The 25,530-nt window shown below is 48.3% G+C and overlaps 15 protein-coding genes across 15 annotated transcripts; 10 read left to right on the forward strand and 5 right to left on the reverse strand.

Moving 5' to 3' along the window:
• Window positions 1-251: 251 nt before the first annotated feature.
• Window positions 252-3,153, forward strand: N7474_008591 (uncharacterized protein; the record flags this gene model as incomplete). Its single annotated transcript, XM_057200001.1, has 4 exons — window positions 252-303; window positions 517-885; window positions 1,714-2,046; window positions 2,963-3,153. The coding sequence occupies 4 exons, from the start codon at window positions 252-254 to the stop codon at window positions 3,151-3,153; spliced, it is 945 nt and encodes a 314-aa protein (XP_057050702.1).
• A 126-nt stretch (window positions 3,154-3,279) lies between these two features.
• N7474_008592 (uncharacterized protein) lies at window positions 3,280-4,011 on the forward strand (the record flags this gene model as incomplete). The annotated part of the gene is made up of 3 exons (XM_057200002.1): window positions 3,280-3,453; window positions 3,550-3,716; window positions 3,819-4,011. 3 exons carry the CDS (start codon window positions 3,280-3,282, stop codon window positions 4,009-4,011), a joined length of 534 nt encoding a protein of 177 aa, XP_057050703.1.
• Window positions 4,012-4,510: 499 nt separating this feature from the next.
• N7474_008593 (uncharacterized protein) lies at window positions 4,511-5,378 on the forward strand (the record flags this gene model as incomplete). Its single annotated transcript, XM_057200003.1, has 2 exons — window positions 4,511-4,568; window positions 5,005-5,378. 2 exons carry the CDS (start codon window positions 4,511-4,513, stop codon window positions 5,376-5,378), a joined length of 432 nt encoding a protein of 143 aa, XP_057050704.1.
• A 6-nt stretch (window positions 5,379-5,384) lies between these two features.
• Window positions 5,385-6,353, forward strand: N7474_008594 (NACHT nucleoside triphosphatase; the record flags this gene model as incomplete). The annotated part of the gene is made up of 2 exons (XM_057200004.1): window positions 5,385-5,434; window positions 6,134-6,353. The coding sequence occupies 2 exons, from the start codon at window positions 5,385-5,387 to the stop codon at window positions 6,351-6,353; spliced, it is 270 nt and encodes an 89-aa protein (XP_057050705.1).
• Window positions 6,354-6,402: 49 nt separating this feature from the next.
• Window positions 6,403-6,947, forward strand: N7474_008595 (ankyrin repeat domain-containing protein; the record flags this gene model as incomplete). The annotated part of the gene is given in 4 exon segments (XM_057200005.1): window positions 6,403-6,504; window positions 6,552-6,646; window positions 6,662-6,809; window positions 6,831-6,947. 4 exon segments carry the CDS (start codon window positions 6,403-6,405, stop codon window positions 6,945-6,947), a joined length of 462 nt encoding a protein of 153 aa, XP_057050706.1.
• Window positions 6,948-6,983: 36 nt separating this feature from the next.
• N7474_008596 (uncharacterized protein) lies at window positions 6,984-7,445 on the forward strand (the record flags this gene model as incomplete). The annotated part of the gene is made up of 2 exons (XM_057200006.1): window positions 6,984-7,196; window positions 7,335-7,445. The coding sequence occupies 2 exons, from the start codon at window positions 6,984-6,986 to the stop codon at window positions 7,443-7,445; spliced, it is 324 nt and encodes a 107-aa protein (XP_057050707.1).
• Window positions 7,446-8,537: 1,092 nt separating this feature from the next.
• On the reverse strand, window positions 8,538-8,953 carry N7474_008597 (uncharacterized protein; the record flags this gene model as incomplete). Its single annotated transcript, XM_057200007.1, has 2 exons — window positions 8,538-8,651; window positions 8,888-8,953. 2 exons carry the CDS (start codon window positions 8,951-8,953, stop codon window positions 8,538-8,540), a joined length of 180 nt encoding a protein of 59 aa, XP_057050708.1.
• Window positions 8,954-9,002: 49 nt separating this feature from the next.
• N7474_008598 (uncharacterized protein) lies at window positions 9,003-9,716 on the reverse strand (the record flags this gene model as incomplete). Its single annotated transcript, XM_057200008.1, has 3 exons — window positions 9,003-9,102; window positions 9,133-9,464; window positions 9,657-9,716. 3 exons carry the CDS (start codon window positions 9,714-9,716, stop codon window positions 9,003-9,005), a joined length of 492 nt encoding a protein of 163 aa, XP_057050709.1.
• Window positions 9,717-9,794: 78 nt separating this feature from the next.
• N7474_008599 (uncharacterized protein) lies at window positions 9,795-10,915 on the reverse strand (the record flags this gene model as incomplete). The annotated part of the gene is made up of 4 exons (XM_057200009.1): window positions 9,795-9,879; window positions 9,942-10,024; window positions 10,652-10,822; window positions 10,862-10,915. 4 exons carry the CDS (start codon window positions 10,913-10,915, stop codon window positions 9,795-9,797), a joined length of 393 nt encoding a protein of 130 aa, XP_057050710.1.
• A 1,497-nt stretch (window positions 10,916-12,412) lies between these two features.
• On the forward strand, window positions 12,413-13,369 carry N7474_008600 (uncharacterized protein; the record flags this gene model as incomplete). The annotated part of the gene is made up of 3 exons (XM_057200010.1): window positions 12,413-12,510; window positions 12,572-12,736; window positions 12,868-13,369. The coding sequence occupies 3 exons, from the start codon at window positions 12,413-12,415 to the stop codon at window positions 13,367-13,369; spliced, it is 765 nt and encodes a 254-aa protein (XP_057050711.1).
• Window positions 13,370-13,829: 460 nt separating this feature from the next.
• On the forward strand, window positions 13,830-16,642 carry N7474_008601 (ribonucleotide-diphosphate reductase subunit RNR1; the record flags this gene model as incomplete). The annotated part of the gene is made up of 3 exons (XM_057200011.1): window positions 13,830-13,899; window positions 13,994-14,151; window positions 14,204-16,642. 3 exons carry the CDS (start codon window positions 13,830-13,832, stop codon window positions 16,640-16,642), a joined length of 2,667 nt encoding a protein of 888 aa, XP_057050712.1.
• A 2,636-nt stretch (window positions 16,643-19,278) lies between these two features.
• On the forward strand, window positions 19,279-19,980 carry N7474_008602 (RlpA-like double-psi beta-barrel domain-containing protein; the record flags this gene model as incomplete). Its single annotated transcript, XM_057200012.1, has 1 exon — window positions 19,279-19,980. One exon carries the CDS (start codon window positions 19,279-19,281, stop codon window positions 19,978-19,980), a length of 702 nt encoding a protein of 233 aa, XP_057050713.1.
• Window positions 19,981-21,419: 1,439 nt separating this feature from the next.
• Window positions 21,420-21,854, forward strand: N7474_008603 (DUF1203 domain-containing protein; the record flags this gene model as incomplete). Its single annotated transcript, XM_057200013.1, has 1 exon — window positions 21,420-21,854. One exon carries the CDS (start codon window positions 21,420-21,422, stop codon window positions 21,852-21,854), a length of 435 nt encoding a protein of 144 aa, XP_057050714.1.
• Window positions 21,855-22,117: 263 nt separating this feature from the next.
• Window positions 22,118-23,205, reverse strand: N7474_008604 (fumarylacetoacetate hydrolase family protein; the record flags this gene model as incomplete). The annotated part of the gene is made up of 4 exons (XM_057200014.1): window positions 22,118-22,224; window positions 22,278-22,647; window positions 22,704-22,840; window positions 22,923-23,205. 4 exons carry the CDS (start codon window positions 23,203-23,205, stop codon window positions 22,118-22,120), a joined length of 897 nt encoding a protein of 298 aa, XP_057050715.1.
• Window positions 23,206-23,566: 361 nt separating this feature from the next.
• On the reverse strand, window positions 23,567-25,279 carry N7474_008605 (uncharacterized protein; the record flags this gene model as incomplete). Its single annotated transcript, XM_057200015.1, has 7 exons — window positions 23,567-23,919; window positions 23,974-24,113; window positions 24,173-24,328; window positions 24,381-24,537; window positions 24,590-24,944; window positions 24,999-25,187; window positions 25,235-25,279. The coding sequence occupies 7 exons, from the start codon at window positions 25,277-25,279 to the stop codon at window positions 23,567-23,569; spliced, it is 1,395 nt and encodes a 464-aa protein (XP_057050716.1).
• Window positions 25,280-25,530: the final 251 nt, after the last annotated feature.

A 25,530-nucleotide genomic window follows, 5' to 3' on the forward strand; every position in this document is an offset into this window, starting at 1 on the left:
GAAATACCTTGTAAGGCAGAAGTCACATGGCAGCAAATCCCGTAATTTGCTGGGAATACTCATACAATTGATACTCGACACCTCAAGTGCCCCTCATCGTTCATGCGCGGCTCAACTTTGGACATCAATCAGACTAGCTGTGCTCCACTCGATGAGGCTGAAGCTCGGCTCTTAGATTGTGGCTATTCCACATATTTGATCGATATCTGAATCACTATATTTCCTATCTCAAGCCACTACTCTCAATCACGATGGCTGATCCCCTCTCCATCGCATCGGGGATTGCTAGTTTGCTCTCACTTAGTATTCAAGTCACCTAATCTTTAGTCAGTTTTTACATAGCATACAAGGCCTAGGACAACTATCTGGCAAAGATTACGTAGCATCTTGATAGTCTTCAGGGTATCTTTCGATCCCTTGACGTTGCAGTAGAGGATCGGCGATCCTAGATCGGTGCACAAGACCTATTCTAAGAAGTCGACAAAGCCACTCAAAGGTGCTAGGAAATTATCATAGAACTCGACTTGAATGTCTCAGCCGCCGGTTTCAAGGGTCGTATTCATCTTGCTAGGCGTCGCGCCGCCTATCCATTTCGAAAAAATACATTAAAGAAGCTCGAAGAAGACGTCGGCGAGATACGTCAACATTTGTCGTTCGCACTAGATGTCCTACAGCTCAAAAGCCACAACCAGATCGAAGATAACATATCGGAAGTCAAATCGCTTGTGGAACGAACAAACGCAAGTCAGATCTCTTTCACGATTCGTGCCTGGCTTATGGCAACTAATGTATCTCTTAACCATAACGCTATATGTGCGAAACGTCATCAAAGTACCGGCCTATGGTTCGTTAATGGCCATCAATTTACGAATTACCTAGTAGAACGTAATTCGTTCCTATAGCTAAATAGCTTCGTAGGATGTGGCAAGTCGGTTCTTTACTCAACTACAATCTAACACACATTCCGTATGATGAAGCAGAGGCATGAAGTAGGGATCGCGTTCTTTTACTTTTCCTTTAACGATAAGTCAAAGTAAGATGATGATAGCATGCTACGCGCATTGCTATTGTAGCTATTAGGACAGCTATAAGACGGTGAAAAAGATCTAGAGTAACTACGTGAGCTATATAAGTCGGGTACTCCTCTAGTAGAAGAGTTACTCGACTTGCTTTAACGCTTCCTTAGCTGATTCCGCGATGCCTATATTCTACTCGATGCACTAGACGAAAGCCCCTAAGATCGCAATAGGGAGGGTGTCTTAAGAGCGATATAGGTGATACGCAATTGGTCCTTACCTAGTGTCCATCTTTTAATAACGAGCCGTGACGAGCTTAATATCTGTGGGTCTATAGATCCTTCTTATGACTAAGATCTTTCGATAAGGAATTCGGCAATTGGGAGAGACATAGAAGATTTTGTCTCTTATCAGCTTAGTAACGACCTAAATCTCCATAGGTGGAAAGCGCGTTATAGGGAGATCCAAGCAAAACTGACAATAGGTGCGTAGGGAGTGTAAGTGCTAACAATGAAAAATAGTTTTCGCTGATTTGACTGAAATCACGTGCAGATTCAGATACGTTGAATGTTAGTTCAATGCCCTTAGGCGAGCGCGAAACCGGAATCAGCTTAATAAATGCCTACGTACATTGCCCCGCGATCTAGATGAAACATACGAGCGAACATTGTGCAGTATCAACGAAGAATACGTTAAGGACGTGCGGCAGGTTCTGACCGTGCTTTGCCTCTCTACTCGACCGCTCAAGGTCAACGAGTGATCGACGCCTACGCTGTTGATCTTAGTGTGACACCACATCTTGATCGTGATGGTCGTTCGTACGAGCAAGATGATCTTGTGGACATTTGTCTTAGACTTATCGAGATCGGGGCCATAGAAGACGACAATTGGCAAAACACCCTAACTACTCGCATAGACTTCCGCATAACCCAATTTGGGTCGAAGGTTACGACCCAGAACCCAACCCAGCCTGGGTCCGGGTTGATCTTCACTAACCCGGACCCAACCCGGACCCAATACTGGGGCCCCAGTAAAACCCAATTTGGGCCCAACTCGACCCAACTTTTGCATAATTTCAATCATAAAACTGCTCTGTCATCAAAATAACATACTGTTTTTTACGTCGGTTCTGGTTCATACTTTGAACAACTATGCTTTTCTAGTATAATCCCTTTGAAAAATTAAGAAATAAGTCTGTAATCTAAGATAGTTTATCTTCGTTGTTGTAAATTACCTATTTAAATGCTAAGTTTAAGGTGACAAAGTGGTGTTTTTTGGTTTAGTGAAAGTTTGCTTGAATAAAGTGTAGATATATATATCTACCATATACAACTCCAATGTAACTTCATAGACTTGACATAATCACTATAGAATTCTCTTATTATTGCTTTAGTTTATTTATATTGTATTCAAATATTATTCTTTTATTAATTGTCAATAGTAGACTAGTATGTAGTAAGGTTATATTGATCGTAAGGTCTTTTTTTAGTAGTGTTGACCCTAATTGCAACAATCTACCGGTGAGGTAGGATGAAATTTTTTGATGATCATAGGTAGAAGTTAGGGTGGGAATTGGGTTATTTCTAGGGTTTCTGGGTTATTACTAGGTTTTTACTAGGTTTTCTAGGCTATTGCTAGGTTTTCTAGGTTATTGCTGGGTTATTGCTGGGTTATTGCTGGGTTTTCTAGGTTTTCTGGGTTTTTGATGGGTTATTAGGTTAGAAGTATATGAAGGTAGAGTAAACTAACTAATCAGTCGTACGTATATATATTAAAGTACTTATTAAAATTAATATATCGCGTTTGCTAGATTCACTCGCTGCTAATAGATATTATTTATGAGTTCTCTATTCTCCCTTTCTCCCTTACTTTGCATCTTAGTCAATTTACTATATCGCAAAGTTAGTAGTCTGACTTCGTATCCTCGCTTTACGATGGTGATCTAGACAATCTAAGCTATCTTACACCATCAAACCAACTAGCAACTCTATCTACTAGCCAACATACGATCGAAACCTTCGACCCTAACTTCCTCCGACCGAATATCCCACTAATAGCCCCCTCCTGCTTAATACGCGTTAGACCCGACCGAAGGAAAGCGTTCGTTCTCTACGATAAAATGTCCTATAACGACTAGGTAGACTAGTGGCTACAAACGGATTTTAGGAGAAAGAGCAAGATCAAGTAGGACTCGACGCGCCATTCTGAGATTTGGAGCCACTACAACCAGGTTGCTCATAGTATAGATGGCGCACTAAAGGTCATGTGTCAACGTTGTGGAGCTATTCTTGAGCATCCTTATATAGTTAATCTAAAGGCTATAGGTAAAGTGCAATATCATGGCACCTCGACAATGCAGAAACATTTAAAGACGGCGGGATGTTTGAAGAGTGAGCAAGGAAAGAGAGCAGAGATTACAAAATTTCTAAAGAAAGGGGTACGTTCTAATGTAGCCCTTTATTCTACTTTACTAATTAATCCTAGCTACTAACCTTAGGGAGAAGCCGAAATACCATTCTCGCAAGAAGCCTAGGAAGAAGATATCCTACAATTCATTACACTTAACCGACTTCCACTTCATCTAATTGAGCATCCGGCATTTCAGCGTCTTATTTCTCGGGCTCGTTGTGCCCCGTTACCTCCGATCATTCCCTCTGCTGATACAATCCGTCGCCGATTAGGGAGTATTGTTAAAGATCGGTAAGAGCGTATCCTTCGTACACTACCCGTTGGTACGAAAATATCAATTGTGCTAGATTGCTAGACATCTCTATTCTCGTAGGCATTTATGGCAATCACTAGCTACTTTGTTGATATTGATTGGGTCTACCGTGAGGTACTACTTAGGTTCAAACCTCTCTATGGTGCGTATATAGGTGCGAACCTAAGCAATGTTCTTCTTGAAACTCTAACAGATCATGACCTTGAAGCCCAAGTATTCGGGTTAACAACGGACAATGCATCTAATAATAAGACATTGTTTGATTCTCTCTAACAGGGTCTCTCAGATAGTGTTATTATTGTTCGAATTCTATGTCTTGCTCACGTTATCTAGCTTAGTCTAAATCAGCTCCTTGATTGTATTAAGGCAGTCCCACTGAATGACTTAGCTAAGACGAAATGGACAGAGAAGCAATCAAGATTAGCTCATTCAAACGCGTAGCATCGGAATCGTGAGATATCTTTTACATTGAATAAGGTCCGCTATCTTACGATATATGTGAACGCAAGCCCTTAGCGCCGGGAGACGTTTTACAATCTCTAGACGACAGCCGTTAAGCTAGTACTGATCCAAGATATAAGAACTCGATGGAATTCCACATTTCTAATGCTTCGCCGGGCAAAGCGTCTACGTCCTATCTTTGCGCTATTTTGTGCAGAGTACGATTGCGAAGAGATATTGCTCTACGAGGAGGAGTAGCGTTAAGTTGACTATCTTCTTTGTATCACTGAGCCATTTTTCGACTTTACAACTCAGCTATCAAAGACTCGAGATGTTACTGCGCATTATATGTTCAAGATTTACAACAAACTCTTTAAGCATCTCGAATAGTCAATGAAGTAGCTACGACGTAAGCGTATGCTATAGAAAAAGCAGATGCTTCACGTACTTAAAGCTAGTCGGTTAAAGCTTAATGAGTACTACTCTTAAACTAACAACATTCGAGGACATATCTATGCAATTAGCACAATACTAGCACTAGTGAATAAGTTCAAATTCTTTCTTACAAACGACTAGGATCAGAAATAGTGCGACACATATCGCAAATCTTTCTAAGAAGCTCTGATTCTATACTAAGAGGAGCTTTCATCCCTTAATAAGTCCTCGGATGGCTCCTAAATGATGGCTCGGCTAGGATCGAAGCTTGATACGATGTTAAATGGAAGCAATGTATAAGCAAGCACGACTACTGATGAAATGACTCAATATCTTGATAGTGGTATGTTTAAACCAAGCCATTAAGGATTCTTACTAACCTACAATTAGATCCTATTCATATTGTACCTCTTACATTCTGGCGAGAGAACCAAGCTCGCTTCCTAGCAATTGCCGCCCTTGCGCGTGATGTCCTCTTATTCCCTACAATAGGTGTAGGCGTTGAGCGGCTCTTTAACACTACTCGGGATATCTATTATTACCGCCGAGGGCGGATGAAGTCTCATACGATCGAAGATTTAATGATGTTTCTTTACACTTCAAGATTTGATATCGAAGAACAAGAGGCGAAGCTTCTTAAGAAGTTCTTCTCCTATGATGAGATGGAAGCGGCAAGGAAGAGAAGGATGAGAAGCTTGACGAGATTGAGATCGAGCCAATTAGTGATGCTGAGGAACAAGAGACTACAATTGATGAAGAGATAGAGCTAGATGAGGCTTTATCAGCTACGCTTGAAGAACCGACTAGACGTGAATCCTAGGTGCCATTACTAGAGAACAACACCCAAGTGCGCGCATTAGGACGGAAGCGAAAGAGTCGAGAAGACGATATCTTTGAGTACCATTAGTTAGCAGTATAGGCAATTGATAAACTCTACATTTCATCCAATATTTACTACTTTGTTTTAAAATTAAGATATTAGTTCTGATTTAGCTGTAATAGAAATACCTAATATTACAGCCAAAAATTGCATAAGTTATGTAGTCACGGGCCTAGGCGTGTTTGCAATGTTTATAACCCAAGTTGGGGCCCCAGACCCAGTACTGGGTCAGACATTATAACCCGGACCCAGTTCTGGGTCGAGGACTCTGACCCAAAACCCAACCCAGTCCGGGTTGGGTCCGGGTTGGGTCCGGGTTAGGTTGGGTCATGCGGAAGTCTATACTCGCATAGCCCATTTCTCTGTCTAGGAGTATCTTCAATCAGATCGCATCTTACAACAAAATTTAAGAAGATTCGCCATTCGAAGTACACCTGCAAATAGAGAGATAGCTTAGATCTGTCTTACGTACCTCTTAGAGCCAACTCTTTCTAAGGGGATATTAGATCAAGCAAAGCTCACAGAGTTCCTACTCGCTCATTTCGTAGCTAAACATTGGTTTTATCATTACGCAAACTCTAGAGAAGAGAAGTCTAGCATTGAACATCTAGTGCTAAGGCTTTTCAAAGACTAGACAAGGTCATTCCTGACGTGGATACGTTTACATGACATGGATAGTCTATGGAACGCGGAAGTGGCTCATCATCGTCCTATCACTACTATTGCATTGCCTCTATACTACGTAGCGATGTTGGGAATAGAATCCGTCTTAGAATGTATCTTAGCAATCGACATTAGAGATACAAGTGTAATAGGAACAGTGAATGCCCAAGGTAGGGAGCTTGGCAATGCACTATAGGCTACAGAGTCTAGAGGCCATGAAAATGTGGTGTAGGTGCTGCTGGATCATGGCGCTAACGTCAACGCGCAAAGTGGACGTTTTGAGAATGCACTCTGGGCCGCCTCAATTGGCGGTTATGAAAATGTGGTCTAGATACTGCTGGATCATGGTGCAGAGGTTAACGCCCAAGGCAAAAAGTATGGGAATGCACTCTAGGCCGCCTCAATCAACGGCCATGAAAAGGTGGTGCAGAAGCTGCTAGATCATGGTGCCGAGGTTAATGCCCAAGGTGGAACGTATGGGAATGCACTGTAGGCCGCCTTAAGTGGCGGTTATGAAAAGGTGGTCCAGATACTGCTGGACCATGGTGTAGAGGTCAACGCCCAAGGTGGGGTTCACGGCAACGCGCTCTACGCTGTATCGTCCGAAGGCCATGACAAGGTGGTGCAGATGCTGCTAGATCGTGGTGCCGAGGTTAATGCCTAAGGTGGAGAGTATTGCAATGCACTGCAGGCTGCAGCGTCTGGAGGTCACGAAAAGGTGGTGCAGATGCTGCTGGAACATGGCGCTAACGTCAACGCGCGTTGTGGACGTTTCGATAATACACTCTAGGCGGCTTTAATCCACGGCCATGAAAAGATAGTACAAATGCTACTAGATCATGGTCTCGACGTTAACGCCTATGGTAACTTTATCAGCGACATATTTAAGGCCAACACATACGACGGGTTAGAGCGGATACTACAGTATCATACTGCTGACGTCAACGCCCAAGATAGAAAGCATAGCAATGCACTCTATGCCGTATCGTCCGTCGGCCATGAAAGACTAGTCCAGATGCTGCTGGATCTTGGCGCTAACGTCAACGCCTAAGGTGGACGTGTGAACAATGCGCTCCAAGCCGCCTCAATTAGCGGCCATGAAAAGGTGGTGCAGATGCTGTTAGATCGTGGTGCCAAGGTTAACGCCTAAGGCGGAGAGTATGGGAATGCACTCTAGGCCGCCTCAACCAACGGCTATGGAAAGGTGGTGCAGATGCTGCTAGATCATGGTGCCGACGGCAAATCCAAAAAAGCAGAACTCAGCCCTCAAGGTATCAAACCTTTGTAGCGACATATACTCTTAGTTTACGTTAGACGGTCAGCACTCATCACGTATTTTCTAAATATCCCATATGAGGACTTCTGCTTAGCTACGCTTGCTGCTAGTGGCCTATTCAAGCAGTATAGGATTTGCACCTTCCCAGGAATTGTATCGACCCGAAATAGAATAGTCAGATCAGGTGAAGCACGCAATAACCAGCAACATTACTTCAGACAAGAGCACGCTAACATTATCACTTTACTATACTATAAGAGCCTACCGCTGCTAGCTATCCGAAATGCAAAGTATGACATATCACGATTTGGTTGTTGCTATAGTCGAGCTAGCACAGGATGCTCTAGTCCTTACAATCGCCTTTTTTGAGGTCCGCAGCTTTCAGATAGGCCACTATGCTTCTAGGAACTACGGGATGCCAAGTCACGTGCATTTCCCAATACCTAGCATCCCCCGACATTTCACCTAAAATCATTTCATCTGCTCACTAAGCTAAGGGCTAAACAGGGGCGAGCAGATAGTTTCGTTTCTATCACATTCCGGTGGTCGTCTATCACCCCTTTAAAACTTATCCCCCCCCTTTTTTTTAGCTTGTTTGCAAGGTCAACGTTCTAGAAAGCCTAGAGACCTTCCAATCTAATATAGACGCTATTTTTAAGCTATTATTTATGCCTATACTGAAATACTACTAAGAAAGGGGTTTAGGGGCAGAGAAACAGTAATAGGTATAGCGTGTTTCGAAACAGGGTTCGGGAAAGAATCTTTGTGTGCAATTGGTAAAACTAATTCCGATCCATCCTATATTGGATTCTATCAAACGTAGATTGATATTTGCTATCTCAAAACCGATAGAGGAGCGGAAGTGATATAGTAGGGCAGTCAAATGAATCATAGTAGAGAGAAGTACTGTATTATAAAGCATTGTCTATAGCTTTTCAAACATGTGCCCGTTACTAGAAATCAAGAGCCACCCTAGCAAACCACAAACTTTGAAGCGCGCTCTTGCTTGCGCTGCTTTGTAGATCGTCAAGTCTAAGATTAGGCCCCCCGCCGTTTCTTTACTAGACTACAACCTGACCGTTTAGTGTTGAGACGATGAACATCCTACGCGTGTCTGCGAAGATGCATCTCATGTAAGAGATCTTCGTAACACATGAGACACTTCCGATCATAGAAATGCTTCTCTCGAAAATGTCTTAAGGTTGACTTATACTCGCTCTATTTCTTTACTCGAGTACGGAATGGCTCCTAGGTATTTCTAAAGCATTAGAAACATCTTTCGGGTTGACTTGTATACCTGATATGATGCTCGGCTTCTAATAGAATCATTTCATCTAGCGATAGCGCCGTATTTTCCGGAGTTCTTATGGCTAGACTAACTATTGAAACTAGCTATTCTTCTTTAGACCCGTCGCCTAGCGATACTCGTTTGCGCCGTCTACGCAACGGCCTACCTTTAAGGTGACTATAGTATTATGAGATTGCAACGATAGCCGCATTTCGTCTCTACCACTCCGCATCTAATAAATAGGAAGTCGGCTAGGTTAATAACTTCTTGAGAAGATTGATCTACTCTAGCAACATACTATCTATTCGTAGTGAGTCCTTAGCTTCCTCGTCGTCGATAGCCGCTCTAGAGAGCTGTCGCTTAATGTCTATGTTCGCCTGTCTATAGTCAAACTCCTTCCGAACTTTCTACATTAACGCCCTCTCTAGCCGGCTAAACATGTTGAGCTTATCGCGTGCTAGAGTATTACGTCGCGATCGTATTTGTTTACTTAGGTCATAGATATAAATTTCAGTTTGCTCTTCCAATCGTCGGACCGCTTTAACATACTCGGGATGTTCATAGATCGATGCTCGTTGCTCGGTTGTTAGGTGTCGAGGCCGCCTCGTGTCGATCCACCTACTCATACGGGTGATTACGCGCATTAGAGATTTGTTAGATTCGCGGCCGTTTATCACACTTTGTATGTCTATGTCAACGTGTCGCAGAAGGTAATGATTAAGGAAGGTACGGGTATCCGCGTGCTTTATGATTAGATTCTACTATGCTTCGCTAACTGCGTCACTATTATTCAACATCTTTCTACCACTATAGCGCATACGATGCGCAAATATTGAATGAAGCTAACTATGAATCTCTCTAAGATTCCTTAGTCGAGCGGACATAGTGACATCGACCATAGGTTGATCCTACCGAAGGATCAAACGCCCGTTGACGACTTCTGTCTTGCAAAAGATATAACGATCCTCGACCTCGGGTTTCAAGGGGAGTGGCATCTGCTAGCGACTACCTTGAATAAATAGACTTCGAAGTTTCTCTATAGAGGAAAGGCCTAGAGATTCAAAAGCTTGTAGCTAGAAGAGGATACTAAAGATGAATATATGCGGGCTAAAGATAAGAGAGGGGTCGTCGATGATTTTAGGAAATATAAAAGTATTACTAGGGAAAAAAAAAGAATCAATCGCCTTGCCTTTAGGATTAGGGAGGAATATAATACCTACATAGCTTTAGACCCGAGGAACCGCTTCGTGTGCTCTAACCTGATCTCTACTAGAAGTATAGGAGGGCCACCGTGAGGATCCTTCTATATAGAGAACTATAGATGCTTAAGCTATAACGAAAGTAGCGCACTTAGTCGATTCACGGTGTAGATGCTAATCATGCTAAAGAGACATATTTGAATACGCTCGTATCTAAAATGAAATCGTCTTTCCTAGGTTCGAAGAATAGTCTTATTCAATTCGGTTAGATCTTGTACATAGACTAGTTCTCTACCTCGCTCTTACTAATTAAGCCTAAATTTATCGATCAGTTTTCGAATTCCCTAGGTTTCGTTAGCTCCGAATGTCGTAAGAGGAGGATATATAGCTTACTACATTAATCTCTTCGCTATCTTTAGGGCTGATCCTAGTACGGGTTATTCTTCGAAAGTAGCCTCAGAAACTCTTCTAGTCGGCTTTAAGGGCGCTAGCTTTATTTGTTCCCTTCAAATACCTACTATCTTAGCCATACTTAAGTTTTAGGTAGTAGTTAAGAAACCGATGTATATCATTAGGAGTGACCTAACGAAGAGCCTCCGTCGGGTCATTCTATTTCGAAAGCGAATTAGGGCTTTTAGCCTTTACTCGGTAGTACCTAGACATGTTAGCACGTATTAGAAGGCAAGTTTTTGAAGGTTCGCCTACTTCTGCTAGCGTTGCTCAATTCGAACCCCGCGAACCTTGGTTTTCTCAGAACGCCTATAGTTAAGAGGAATGTTTGTAATGTCCTCGTTAGTGTCGTTATCTGGATCGTCACTAAAATCTAGCAAATTCCTAGAGCGAACGGGACTACATACGGAGGGTTTAGAGCTACGCGAGACTCCGTCATAGTGTTTAGGAGACTATGAAGGCTCAGGTGAAGTCTGAGTTATCGAAACTACGGCTTTATCGGCGTCCGATTCATCGCTATCGCTGTAGTCTAGCCGAAAAGACATGCGGGATATGTCACTATCATCCTCTAGTGCTTAGTCCGACAATTCGACGTCAGAGTACGTAGGGGATATGCTTAGATCGGCGTGTTAGTAGAAGATACATAGCCCGGTAGACAAGGGGCATAGGATTATCGTTCAATGTCAAAGAGAACGCCCCTTAGTGGGCAAGGAAAAGAGCACGAAGCAGAAGCGTGAAGGAGAACGAGGGAGCCTAGGAAGGAAAAGATGAAGGCGAACGAGGGAGAGCAGGACGACGGCAGTAGGCGGTTTTATGGCCGGTGACCACAAGGCCGCATAGCTAATGAGTGCTGGATAAAGTGTGGCCATTTTTGACGCCGCGAAAGACAAGGGAGCGTTGTGGTGGGTGCGGAGGGAGCAATCACCCTGGAGGGTGAGTAGAAGGCCAAAAAGGGTGGCCCGACGGCTGGGCATCGATCGTTACGCCTCCCGTTACAGGGGACCGAGGGTGGGGTGCGTGGTCGTGGCTGGATAGGTGCGTGTGTGGAGGGAGTGGTGCCGGAGAGGCCATTTTCGGCCACGAAAGGAGCCAGTTTCGGCTGCCCCGGCACAAATGGTAATTGTTTAGGAGGAAAACAACTTGTCTTCTATATAGAAAATCTATACTACGACTCATAAGAATAGACCCCACTTTAGTTAGGTGACCGGCAATGCGCGCCGTAGCTAGATCGGGTAATATGTAGTTAGGCCAACTGGCAAAGCTGCAGACAATTGGGAAACCGTAGAAGTCTGTACGCAAATCACTACTCAAAACGTTTGCACGAACATGTATGAGATGCAAATAATCATTAGTAATAAAGGCATAAGGGTAGAAGTACTACTGTATATGCTTACTTCGGGTTCAGTAAACGAATCGGGGCGCTCAGTGAGTGGCTCAGGCTGCTCAAAGTCATGCTCAATTTTACTCAGAGAGCGAGGGGTGAACCCTAAAACGGAAAGAGCTAGTCAAGACGTGCCAGGCATTAATAATCCCAGTATGCATAAACGTAGATAATGCCAGAATCTCTAATAAGGACATCTGTTTGGGAACATCTTGAATAGCTTCATGTCTAATTCGATTCACAGTTCGTTGTTATTACATTCCATGGATAGGCCTCGCAGTATAGACACTATGGATACTACAACCAATTTTATACTTCCATTAAACACGATCGAAGTCTAAATCTAGAGCTTTCCGAGGTTCATCAAATCAGGACGGTGGTAAGGTAACTTCCACCATCCGCCATGATACTTGGTTCAGCTGTCACCGGCGGCATCCCAGTCAGGCCTTGGGACCCTTTTCGGCATCGGCTGCCATCAAATCTACGCCGTCACTTTTCGTCCTCGACCTTTGGTTTTGTCCCTATTTTTAGTTCCCAGTAGAAAAATACAATTTTCTGGCCAGAATACGCTCTCGTCTTCATCTACTTAACCTATATATCATCAGATTCGTGATTCATTACACCCAACACATTTTCTCTCAACATCAACGACACCACCACAATGTTCATCAAAAACTCCGCTCTCGTGCTGGCCTTCATGGCCCTCGCCAAAATCGCCACAGCTGGACACCCCCCACCCTGTCTCGCCTCAGTGATAGCGTAAGTCTTTCGAACCAGATGATGGATCCGCTAAGCGATCTATTAGCTAACAGCTTTGCAGGAGCCTGTCCGACGTCCCGCCCGCAGTTGCAAGTGTTGCAAACGCCTGCGGACCAAACGCAGCCAGTGCGTCCTCCGCCATCCAGAGCCAGTGCGGCGGCCAAGCCACGGCAGCACTGCGGTACTTTGCCAACGTCGTCTGCCCCCAGGCTGGTCATCCAGGTACGTAATTTGTTGATTCTATTGGGTTTGGATAGATGTGTTGATCGATCATTCTTCTGCAGAGTTCTCGTCCATTGTTTCTATTCCCGCTGCCAGCTCTTCTTTCATTTCTCCTGTTGGTGCTTCGACTCCGAGGGTTAGTGTACCTTCTGGCACCAACACTGGAACCCCTCCCTCTGGCCCTGGGGCCACTGGTGGTGCTCCTGCGGGTCCAGGTCCTACCGGTGGTGCTGTAGCTGGCGCTCCCCCTGCTGGTGGTGCTCCTCCGGCGAGTCCCCCATCTGGCGGTGCTCCGGCTGGTGCTCCCCCCGCCGGTGCTCCCCCCGCTGGAGCTCCTGCTGGCGGTGCTCATCCGGCGAGTCCCCCATCTGGCGCTGCCCCAGCTGGAGCTCCTGCTGGTGGTGTTCCTCCGGTGGCTCCCGCAGCTGGAGCTCCCGCTGGCGGTGCCCCGCCTGGATCGTCTCCTCCCTCCGTCGTCATCCCCCCATCCTCCGCATCCAGCATTCAGAGTGCCTCTGCATCCAGCATTCACAGTGCTGCTCCTTCGCTCTTCACGGCCGGCGCCGTTCCGGATCGACAGCTCTCGGCCAACATGGTCGCTGCCGCGGTGTTCCTGGGAGCTGCTGCTGCTCTTTGAATTGGTTCTAGGGTGTGATGTTATATGGCTGGATATCCATGTGGTCCTGTTAGTTGCTGATCCGAACAAGTGAATGTGTGCTTGTTTTGGCTGTCATAATGTATCGGATTAACCAAAAGAAACCAATGCTATGACTGTTGCTGCCTGGACTAACGAACCAATAAAGAATGGACTTGCTATATAGTTAACCCTAAACAGGCGTGATCACGTGACCAGCGACACGAAAAACGCGCGCGCGTCTGTCTCTCTGGCGACACTCGGTATTTTTCTCTAGTCTTCCCCTCCGTTTCCTCCTTCCTCTCTTCCTCCATCCCTCCTCTGCCTCCCTCATCCTCCCATCCTCCCATCTTCTCGCTCATTCTAATTATCTCCTGTTCTCTCTTGCATCGCATCTTTGATACCCTGCATCTCTTCCCTGTCTTTTCCCTCTCCCACACTACTCCCACGCCCTTCCGCTAAGATGTTCGTTTACAAGCGAGGTAAGTTTGACGCGTTTCTGCACCTTCTAGGCAGTGGGATCGACGATGAACGTGAGTCTGTGGTGTTTCTACACGCAGCCCACGCGTCACTCGCCTTCCTTGCCACCCACGTCAGGCGTCGTTGCTGACACTCAACTCCAAACAGACGGACGCAAAGAACGCGTGCAGTTCGACAAGATCACGGCTCGTGTGTCGAGGCTCTGTTATGGCCTCGATCCGGAGCACGTCGACGCTGCTGCTATCACGCAAAAAGTCATATCTGGTGTCTACCAGGGCGTCGGCACCATCGAGCTGGATAACTTGGTAAGCACACCATCACCATTCTCATGAGTTGCCGCTAATGTTTTATGTCCAGGCTGCCGAAACTGCGGCCTACATGACCGTGACACACCCGGACTATGCCATCCTCGCCGCTCGTATCGCCGTGTCCAACCTCCACAAGCAGACCAAGAAGCAGTTCTCCATGGTCATCTCGGACCTCTACCACTATGTCAACCCGAAGAACAACAAGCCAGCTCCCATGATCTCCCAAGAGATCTACGAAATTGTCATGAAGCACGCAGAGGAACTCAACTCGGCTATTGTGTACGACCGCGACTTCAACTACAACTTCTTCGGCTTCAAGACCCTGGAGCGCTCATATCTTCTACGGATCAACGGCAAGGTTGCTGAGCGTCCTCAGCACCTGCTGATGCGTGTTGCCGTTGGTATTCACGGTAGCGATATTGAGAAGGCCATCGAGACCTATCACTTGATGTCTCAGAAATACTTCACACACGCCTCCCCGACCCTGTTCAATGCGGGTACCCCGCAGCCCCAATTGGCGTCCTGCTTCCTGGTCGACATGAAGGAGGACAGCATTGAGGGTATCTACGATACTCTCAAGACCTGTGCCATGATCTCCAAGACTGCCGGTGGTATTGGCTTGAACATTCACCGCATCCGAGCCACCGGGTCGTACATTGGTGGAACCAATGGTACCTCCAACGGTATCGTCCCCATGCTTCGGGTGTACAACAACACCGCACGCTACGTCGACCAGGGCGGCAACAAGCGACCGGGTGCGTTTGCCATCTACCTGGAGCCGTGGCACGCGGATGTCTTCGAGTTCTTGGATCTTCGCAAGAACCACGGCAAGGAGGAAGTCCGTGCCCGTGATCTCTTCTACGCTCTCTGGACTCCCGATTTGTTCATGAAGCGTGTCGAGGCCAACGGCGACTGGACCCTTTTCTGCCCGAACGAAGCCCCTGGCCTGGCTGATGTCTACGGCGAAGAATTCGAGGCCCTCTACGAGAAGTATGAAAAGGAAGGCCGTGGCCGCCAGACCATCAAGGCCCAGAAGCTGTGGTATGCCATCCTCGAGGCCCAGACCGAGACTGGCAATCCCTTCATGCTCTACAAGGATGCTTGCAACCGCAAGAGCAACCAGAAGAACCTGGGTACCATTCGCAGCTCCAACCTGTGCACGGAGATTATCGAGTACACTGCTCCCGATGAGGTTGCTGTCTGCAACCTGGCCTCGCTGGCACTCCCAACCTACGTTGACGCCGCTCGCGGCGAGTACGACTTTGGCAAGCTGCACGAGGTGGTGCAGGTTCTGGTGCGCAACCTGAACAAGATCATTGACATCAACTACTACCCTGTCCCTGAGGCGCGCAATAGCAACATGCGTCACCGCCCCATTGCTCTGGGTGTCAACGGTCTTGCCGACGCCTTCCTTGCCCTGCGTCTGCCTTTTGACTCGCCCGAGGCCAGGCAGCTGAACATTCAGATCTTTGAGACCATCTATCACGGTGCTCTGACTGCCTCGTCTGATCTCGCCAAGGAGAATGGCCCCTACGAGAGCTACGAGGGTTCTCCTGTCTCGCAGGGTATCCTGCAGTATGATATGTGGGACCGTACTCCCACCGATCTCTGGGACTGGGCTGCTCTGAAGGCCAAGATCGCCGAGACTGGTGTTCGCAACAGTCTGCTGGTCGCTCCCATGCCCACGGCTAGCACCAGCCAGATCCTTGGCTTCAACGAGTGCTTCGAGCCATACACCTCGAACATCTACTCGCGCCGTGTGCTTGCCGGTGAGTTCCAGGTGGTCAACCCTTGGTTGCTGAAGGATCTGGTCGACCTGGGTCTGTGGTCGGACAACATGAAGAACCGCATCATCGCCGACGGCGGCTCGGTCCAGAATGTCCCCAACATCCCCGCCGACATCAAGGCCCTTTACAAGACGGTGTGGGAGATCTCGCAGCGCAATATCCTGCAGATGGCCGCCGACCGAGGCGCCTACATCGACCAGTCGCAGTCGCTCAACATCCACTTGAAGGAGCCCACCATGGGCAAGATCACCAGCATGCACTTTGCCGGCTGGAAGATGGGCCTGAAAACCGGCATGTACTACCTGCGCACCATGGCTGCCTCTGCTCCGATCCAGTTCACGGTCGACCAGGAGCAGCTCAAGGTTGAGGATACCAACGTCGCCCGCGGCAACGCTGCCTATAAGAAGCGCACCGCTGGCAATGGCTCCTCCTACTCCGCTGTGCCCCGTGCCAACGGCGCGGCTACTGCTGCTGCTCCTGTTGCCGTCAACGGGGGTCCTGAGGAGAGTCCGCGCACTCTTGTTCCAGAGCCGGTGGCCGCTGCCGTTGAGAACGGTGCGGCCCCGGCTGAGACCAACGGCGCCGCTGCTTCGGAAGAGAAGACCGCCAGCGATGCCCAGACCGAAGCGGACATCTACTCGCAGAAGGTGCTCGAGTGCAGCATCGAGAACAAGGAGGCCTGCCTCATGTGCCAGGGCTAGACTGTTCTTATATTTGATGACTTAGATGTATTTTTGTGTTTCTGCACTCGCTGGCCTTGTGATTACACAGATTGGATTGTCTGCTTAGTCTGATTGAGGTCATTTTTATGGATTGGCGGTGGCTTGTTCTATTTTTCTTATGTTAAGTTTTAGTTAATGACTGATGTTTCTATCCCAACACTGTTGTATAATAAGATAAAAGTAAAAGAAATGCCTACATTGCGCACGCTATTTCCTCTGTCCACCGATCCTGGATCTACAGCCTGATGCTTATGCGGCTAATGGGGTAGCGAAGATGTTGCCGAATGTTAGGTGGGATGGGAGGGTCGATTTTGATTTTGATTTCTTCTGATAGATAATATGAAGGCAGGCAATGGATATATATATCTAATCCTAGTACTGACTTTGGATTCCATTCTGCTCTCACTTTTAGATAGAATTCTGAAGCCTCCATTCTCTACCCTTGACTCAACATACCCTTCAAACAGCTCCTCCCCTCTCTCAATGTAGTGGCGGAATCCATTTCCACATCCGGCGCTGACACAGCACAGCGGCATTTCTTTTATCACTCAAAAGGTTTCTGGTTTTCTTTCGGCCTTCCATCCTCCTTCCATAGTGGAGACTTCCATGCTACCTGCCCCCTTGGTGCAAAGCCCGCCACATGCCGTCATTCGCCACGAGGGTTCCTTTAACCGTTCTTCGTTCATCTCGTCTCCACCCACTCACTCTATTCTTTCTTATTCTTTCTTATTCCGGAGGATATTCGGGCAGGCACGAGGTTCCGATGTGAATTGGGTTTTTTGCCTTTGCCTTTCTGTTCCGTTTCTAGAATGTCTTTCTTTGAAAAGTCTGTTTGCATGGTAGGCCCGACTGAATCGGTGGGAATGGAGTGGAATGGGATGATGGTTGTAAGTTGAGAAAGCACTGGATATGGCATGCTTCCATTCCAAAGTATGTCCAATTGCTTTGATTGCATTCTCTGTCGTGTGCGACCCGGAAAGTCCGGATCACATTCTTTCCCATGCATAGTCGATCGTTGGTATGTACACACGCTGATTGTTCGTTGCTATCCACCACCGCATTGCAATCCCTCAATCTCGACTCCGATGCCAGCCTGTCACAGCTATGTCGCAAAGCCCCGCTCTTCAAGCCGAGCGACTATTTCCGGAGGGCTCCTCTCCCCGGAGCAGTGGAGCTGCGCGGACTGGTGGCTGGATAGAATGGAGGGGGAGGGGAATGATGCCATGCCAACCACTTCGCCGACTGATGCTGTACCATGTCACCACCAGTACGACAGGGTCCAATCCCCTCTTCCAGGGTTGGTCTAGAATCTAGAATCTGCCGGGGACCGGGGATTTTGAATGCTTGCAATGCTTGAGGTGTTGCACGACAGTAAGTGACACCCACACCCACACCCCGGTCAGGGTCTGCCCTACGTACTGCATGTATATTAGGGCTGGTTGGCACTACAAACAATACATCTCCTGCTCCACCCGTCGTGATGCGTGACTAGTCCGATCGGCGGCAGGGGGATATGTACTGTACCAGCCCTATGGACAGCACAGTAAAGCCGTTCGGCTCCCCTCTTGTCTCTCAGTATTGGACAGGCAGACCCACAACGACCAGAGTGGTTCCCTGAATGAAGCAGGCGTTCGAGGGCCCAGACCACTCGAGCAGTGGAGTCAAAAATCTCTGTCCATGGCCAACGTCACTGGCGATCGCAGCGCGGTGGGTTGGTCCTAAATCGTAGCTTGTCTCACCACCGGGCCAATCACGGCCCGCGGTGACATGTCCAGCCAGTCGGTCGCGTCTGCCTGGTATGATCTGATCTGTGTGCCGCTCGTTCGCCCCCTCCAGTGTGTGCCGGAAGAGAGATTTTTCCCAGCCGTCCCTGACACCGCATACTCGGACGAGATGGCGCAGTTCTTTTGGTGCATGCCGGAAATGGTATCCTCCAGAGATTTCGCGTGGCGCTTCCCCCGCCATAGGCCACCCAAGGACTGAATAAGTGGAGTTGGGGCCCACCAGGAGGGTTTTTGGCTCTTGGATCGGCTGCCTCAGCCGTCAGCCTACGCTCGGAGAGGCCTAGTTCCAGGAGGTTCCCCCTCTCTGTGTCGCAGGTGTGCGCCTCATCTGGCGCGCGCTATGCCAATCAGCACCCGCAGGAACCCTGCTCCGAGCGCTCCGACTCAGGTACCCGACCGGGTGCCTTTGTCTTGCATCCAGGAGAGTGTACATGTAGTGTAGTGTACAAGTCGTGTCGTGTCGGTTAGTCTAGTGTAGTGTGCAAGTAAACCTGGCCGTCCGTCAATCTGCCCGGCAAGGGACCACACGTCTCGGCAGAGTCCGACTGACCGGCGTGGCGGGTGTGAAGCACAAACCGTGGATGGTGTTGTGGGGCCAACCCATCTCCCCCTGCCGTTCTGTATTTAAAGCTGCGCGTTCTTTCCCCTGCCCCCTTCTTCCTCCCATCCACAACGGTCTCTTCAGTCCATTCCCTACACTTCCTTTCTTCATCAACACTCACGCTCTTTCGAGTGTTTCTTTTCTTGACTTTACTGCTGTGCAGTGATCAGTCCTTTTTGACCACCAACACTCTCTGAAAAGCCAGTCCTTTTCTTCCACCCACATTCGCAATGGCCCCCATCACCAAGACTCTTGCCCTTGCCGGCGCTCTCTTTGCCGCTTCCGGTGTCGCTGCTCCCTTCGACAAGCGCGCCGTTGTCTACGACTATGTCACCGACGTTGTTTGGACCACCATCGACGTGACCACCACCATCTACCCCGGCGGCCAGGCCCAGCCCACTGCTGTGACCTCCGTCCTGACCGTGGTTCCTGCTTCTGCCTCCCCCTCCGACAAGGAGGCTCCTGTTGCCCAGGCCACCCAGGCCGCTCCTCCCGCCCCCGCACCGCCGGCTCAGCCCACCTCCTCCACGACTGAGGCCCCCGCCCCGGCTCCCACCGCCTCCAGCTCCAGCTCCAGCTCCAGCTCCAGCGGCGGCAGCAACTACAGCGGCTCGTGCGACTCTGGCTCCCCCTGCACCGGTGATCTTACCTACTACGACACCGCCACCACCTCCTCGAACCCCAGCTCCTGCGGCACCACCAACGACGGCCTGACCGAGTCCGTCCTCGCCCTGCCCCACGGCATCATGACCGACGGCGACTGCGGCAAGACTGTCACCATCACCTACAATGGTGTCACTGCCTCCGGTACCGTCGTTGACAAGTGCATGGGCTGCGACGACACCTCTATTGACCTGTCGCGCGCTCTGTTCGAGAAGTTCTCCGATCTCGGTGCTGGTCGTCTCTCCGGCGCTACCTGGTCCATCGAGTAAATGCGCTCCCGCGTCGATCGTGTGCGTGCGTGTTGAGAACAAGAAAAAAAGCAGTGGAACCCGTCTCTGGTAGATTGGACAAGAAAACCAACCATGTGGTCTCGATGATCATTTCTTATCTTCTTTCGTTCCCAATTGTTTCTTCCTTCTCAATTGGGCCCTTTTTTTTACCTTTCTTACTCTCTCTTTTACACACCTTTTTTACCATGCGAGCCCCTAGTGGGCCCGCTTTGACGGCTTTTTGTCATTTTCATGTCAATAGACTTTTCCTTCTTCGGTATCTTGTGTCAATGCTACCTGTGATGGAATGAACCATTTGAAACAAAAAACGAAAAAACCTTTCCCCTCCCCGATCCCTCTTCTCTTCTCTCTTGCTTTCGCATGCTGGCAAAGACGTCTCTTGATGAGGTCTCGATGATGCGACCGACGGGAGAAGAGAATGGATTTTATGACCTCTACGACGACCATGGTGGAACGAAACAATGGGCGCAATCATCGGGGATTTAGACTAGTACTTGAGCTCTTGTTTTTGACTGATGCTGAAATTGAGTTCGTTTTACTAGACTGTCTTCCAACGTAGTTTTTCTCGGGTAGCTTTTTTTTTTTTTTTTTGGTCCGTTCTGGGCCAGGGTAGTAGGCTGAGACTTGTCGTTGATGACTCGAATCGGTCACATCTTGAGAGCAGCATCGACGAGTCTTTCCTCAAGGCTTGATCTATTTGCAATCCCCAGATATTTATAGCGAGTGATTCTGCTAGGCACCTGCACTTCATCAAACAGGTTTGAAGGCACGACCTCTTAAGTGAAGCTGCTTACATAGTCCGCGACATAACTAGTGATGGTAGAAAGGACACGATCGTATTGTGTGTGTGACCTTTGGACCACGAAACCGTGTTTTTTCCCTAGTGGCAGTCGGTCGCCGCTCGAACAATCTGTTCCAGCCACTCTCATGACCATCAATCAGGGTCGCCAAAACCGGTTAATAATTGGTGATGATGTGTAAGATTATTTTGTTCTGTTCCTTGTCTCCTAGTCGTGAATTCGAGAGCAATGATAAATAGAGTTTAACTCTACCGATCTTAGCGTTTGATAATTGGCTACATTGAGAGCAGCAACAAAGTTTAACTCTATGGAGCTCATTGTATAATTAGTTAAACTGAGAGCAATGGCAAAGTTTAACTTTACAGAGCTCACTGTGATAATTGGTTACATCGAGAGCAAAGACAGAATCCCAAATGCCTATGCCACGGTGTCTAAGATATAAGTAACAGCAGTTATGCTCTCGAATTCCTTCCATACTTTTGACCTTTGCTTACCTCCTTGAAATATTCCAATCACTCACGCAAAGAAAGTATGTATTAGGAAGCACCTATTCATACTCAGCAGCTAACATTCGGTCCTAGTAAGCAGGCAGTCCTTCTGCTGTCTAAATATCTCAACATGCTGAAATTTACTGCACTTCCTGCTCCCTTGGTCGTTGACTTAGAGAAGTCAGTCTCTAAGATAGTCGACGAACCAAGAAGCTTCCCATGCAGACGGTGTCTAAAAGACGGTCTGCCAGGCGAGGAGATGCTCCTCGTTCCCTATGATCCTTTCCCTGCGGCATCGCCGTACACTGGGCCTGGTCCGATATTCGTCCACCGTAAGGATTGCGTGCGGTATCAGTGCGACGGATCAGTGCCTGACCAGCAGCGCCGACGCTTGCTCTCTGTACGTGCCTACGACGCGAACCAGATGATGACTGGGTGTGCGGTGGTGGAAGGCAAAGACCTGGCAGAAAAGGCGAAGTCGTTCTTTGCGGACGCAAAAGTTGATTATATCCATGTTCATAATGCGAGCCCAGGGTGTTTTGCAGTGCGAGTTGACAGGGCTTGAAACCAGCAACAGTGGTCCAACTTGGAGGAGATTTAATCATTCTCGAGTTGGATCGTTTTAAAAGGAGAAGAGAGATTGTGAAATTGTTTATTCTGAACCATGCAGTTACCAATTTCGACTCGTCAACAGATAATCTGTAGTTTGTGACTCCTGCGGTCATCATCATTCATGAAGTGTTCGGGGGCTCGAACTGATATAAAAACCCGGTCTCAATATTAAACTATATCAAGATCTAAACTGTCGAGATCTATATCCTCATTGATTTATTCAAACACCACGCCATTTCGTAACGTCCCAATGCCCCCAATCGACACGTCCATCTGCGTCCCAGGAACCAAATACCGCGGCGGAGTCAATCCCGACCCAACACCTACATAGAATAAATCAGTCAAACCCTCTTGATCAGGAGAAATATAAACTTACCTCCCGGTGTCCCGGTCATAATCACACTCCCCTTCTGCAGCGTCGTCCCCGACGACAAATACGACACCAAATACGCACAATCAAAAAGCAAATCACTCACAGACTCCTCCTGCCGCACCTGCCCATCAACAACAGTGCGCAGCTGCAATTTGCTCGGATCGGCGATCTCGCTCCCCGCCACGAGACATGGACCCAGCGGCGCGTAGGTGTCGAAGCCTTTCGAGAAGCCCCATTGCGGGACGCGTCCGGCTAGCGCTGGATCGCGCTGTAGCTTGCGCGATGAGACGTCGTTGCCTACTGTGTAGGCGGCAATGTAGGAGAGGGCTTCGGAGACGGGGACGTTTTTGGCGTCGCGACCGATTACAATGCACTGGTTGGATTGTTAGTATAACTGGTCCGGAAAGTTGGCGGTGTAGATGCTCGAACTAATTCTCCTTCATAATCTGCCTGGTCATCCTGGGCGATTTTCGGAATCACCACCGGCCGCCCGTGGTCATGTACCGTGGTATTTGGCTTGAAGAAGATAAACGGGAATGGTGGCGGAGTGCGGCCTGCTTCCTTGACTGATCCGGTGTGTTAGCATAAGTATATATAACTATACCAGACAACCCAAGATAATTAATTATCTCTGGTATAGTCACTCACTATGCTTTGCATAATTCAACCCCACGCATCGCAGGATCGGCACATCCTCCTGCGCCAGCGGACCAAGCATAGTCCGTACGATGACGACCTCATCCGTAACCCGCGTCCGGCCCGTGGTGTCGTAGATATCATCGCCTTCAAGCACGTGCACCTGCAGCTTGTCGGACTCGGTGATCAGGCCGAGATCGGTGGTGCCGGTGCTGCTGGGCAGGATGGGTTCTCCGCGGAGGGTACGCCCATCTGTGGCGATGAAGCGGATCAGGCGCTTCCAGGGAAGGGACATTGTTGTGGATTATTGTGAGCAATTTTATACGGAGAAAAAATTATAATATGGATCTTCGATAATGAGGGGAGTGCGGGCTATATGAATTGGGGTGCTGGTGTGGTCGGGGATATATCGGATGAGCGGGGTTGGGGCGGATATCATTGTTTGGCCTTCTATGGAGCTGTATGATTGAGAATCTTTGATTGATGGATTTTTGAAGAGAGATATTGCTTGTATGGAGATTCGTGGCCTGAATATCTGTGTTGTTTACTTTGCTCCATAGGACTTTGTCGTCATGAGGCTTTTGACGTTACTGCGAATTCCAAAACATATACGATTAAGGTCTATAAAATTAACTCTTCATGACTGATAACCTACTCTAAAGGACACTTTTTACAGCCAAAGAACAGGCCCACGCCTTATCAATCTCCGTCTCAGTATCATACCCATAACACCACATCTGCGTAGCCGGATCACTCCACTGATTAGGACTGTGACTAAAAGGTATTCCCAATGTCTCCGGACGCATAGCCTCATCCCGAGCCTGCTGAAGAGGTCCATCGGGAAAATGCCACAGCTTTCCATTTAGAAGACTCGCCTCCTGCATCATGCCAGATCGTTCGATGCGGACTTGTTCGAAGACGGCGAGGGCCTTCGGAATTTCCGCAATACTGCTAACCTTAGACAGAGATCGAGCGAGAGCCACTCCATCTTCAACGGCCATTGCTGCGCCTGCTTATATTGGTTAACTGTCTTTATACAATGTAATCAAATGAGTCCATTTACCTTGGGACATGTAGGGCAGCATTGCATGTGCTGCGTCTCCGAGGATTACGGTTTTGTTCTTCGTCCACCGGGTCATAGGTGCACAGCTCATCAACGGCCATTTGAGTGTTTTTTCGATGAAACTGATGATTTTTTGCAGACTAGCAGGTAATATATTAGCAAAGGTTGGATTAACGTAGGTGTTAAAACTTCCACTCACCGTGCATCCCATCCTTGGAACTCTCTCCGCATATCGCTCAGAGCTGTTGTCTGGTCCCACGTTGATGGGTCGGTATGGTCAGGATGCGAGAGGACCATATTAAAGGACTTGCCTCCTCCAATGGTGTATGTCATGACATGTCGCTGGTCGCCGACCCTAGTAATCAAGTCAGTATCAGAAGAGTGTGATGAAGGCAAGTAAAACTAACCAGAGATTCAAAGAAGTCTTTTCTAGCAGCCACGCGAGATCTGGGTCTGCCTTTATGCGTGCTACATCCACCGTAGCTCGATAGGCTGCAAAGCCCGTCCGCTCGGGGGGTTGATTGCCACTTTCATGGATGAACCCTCGAGCGATCGACTTGACTCCTATGAAAAAATAATCAGTGTTTGATTCCTAGCTCAAGTTCATCTGATATACCATCTGCTGCGACAACAAGGTCCGCCGACACAAAGGACCCATCCGAAAGCTCGATGTTTGGGCCTTGAGTTTCGTAGCTGACTACCCGCGAGGCCAATTTAACTGTCACTCCCAGATCAACTGCTCGCCGATGCAAGGCCGAGTGAAGATTCGCCCGGTGAATGACATAGTAGGGCGCGCCGAACGTGGCTCGAAACTCGGGGATCAGACGAGTCAACCCGATTACTTGGCCCGTTTGCCAGCGTCGGAACGCCATCGCCTCTGGCTCGGTGATGTAGTCTTTTAAGTAAGGGTCGAGTCCGAACTTCTTGAGCAGCTTCGTTGAATTAGACGGGATTTGAATGCCCGCGCCAACCTATTTTGTGTGTGAGTTGTGGTGTACACTTCACCGACACGGGATGCGACTCACTTCTCCTAGCTCAGGCGCCTGTTCGTACACAGTAACTGTGTGGCCGGAGCTGGCGAGCGCAATCGCAGTTGCAAGTCCCCCTAGACCAGCGCCGACGACGACGATGCGCATGCGCAACCGGGCCATTTGGACTGGGGTCTCAGCTGGGGGATTCAAAAAGGCCAAGCAGTTGCTTGGGTGTGTGGGAGCCTGGCTTTTGTTAGTCGCCATTTTGTGACTAGACGTGGATCACTCACTTTCAGACCCAAACTGAGTGTATCGCCTTGATCTTTATTTGCCATCGTGATGGTTGTCAAATCCGTGTCTATCAGCAAGGGCCGTAGTACCCCGCGTGTATGGCCCCTTGACAAACTCTCGATCTAAATCCTTCTTATGCAACCATGTTCCGGATATCCCTCCCAGGATCATTCCGATCTTTCCCCGACGCTTCCACGACCCATTATTCTTGCCAACCACGAGTGAGTAGCTCGTTCGGCTATATCTTGACAAATCCCTCCATGAAAAATAAAAGTGCCATCACCAAAGGATCGCC

This window comes from Penicillium riverlandense (assembly GCF_028828495.1).
Source record: "Penicillium riverlandense strain IBT 135883 chromosome Unknown utg000007l_segment0_segment0, whole genome shotgun sequence".
Classification (NCBI taxonomy): Eukaryota; Fungi; Ascomycota; class Eurotiomycetes; order Eurotiales; family Aspergillaceae; genus Penicillium; species Penicillium riverlandense.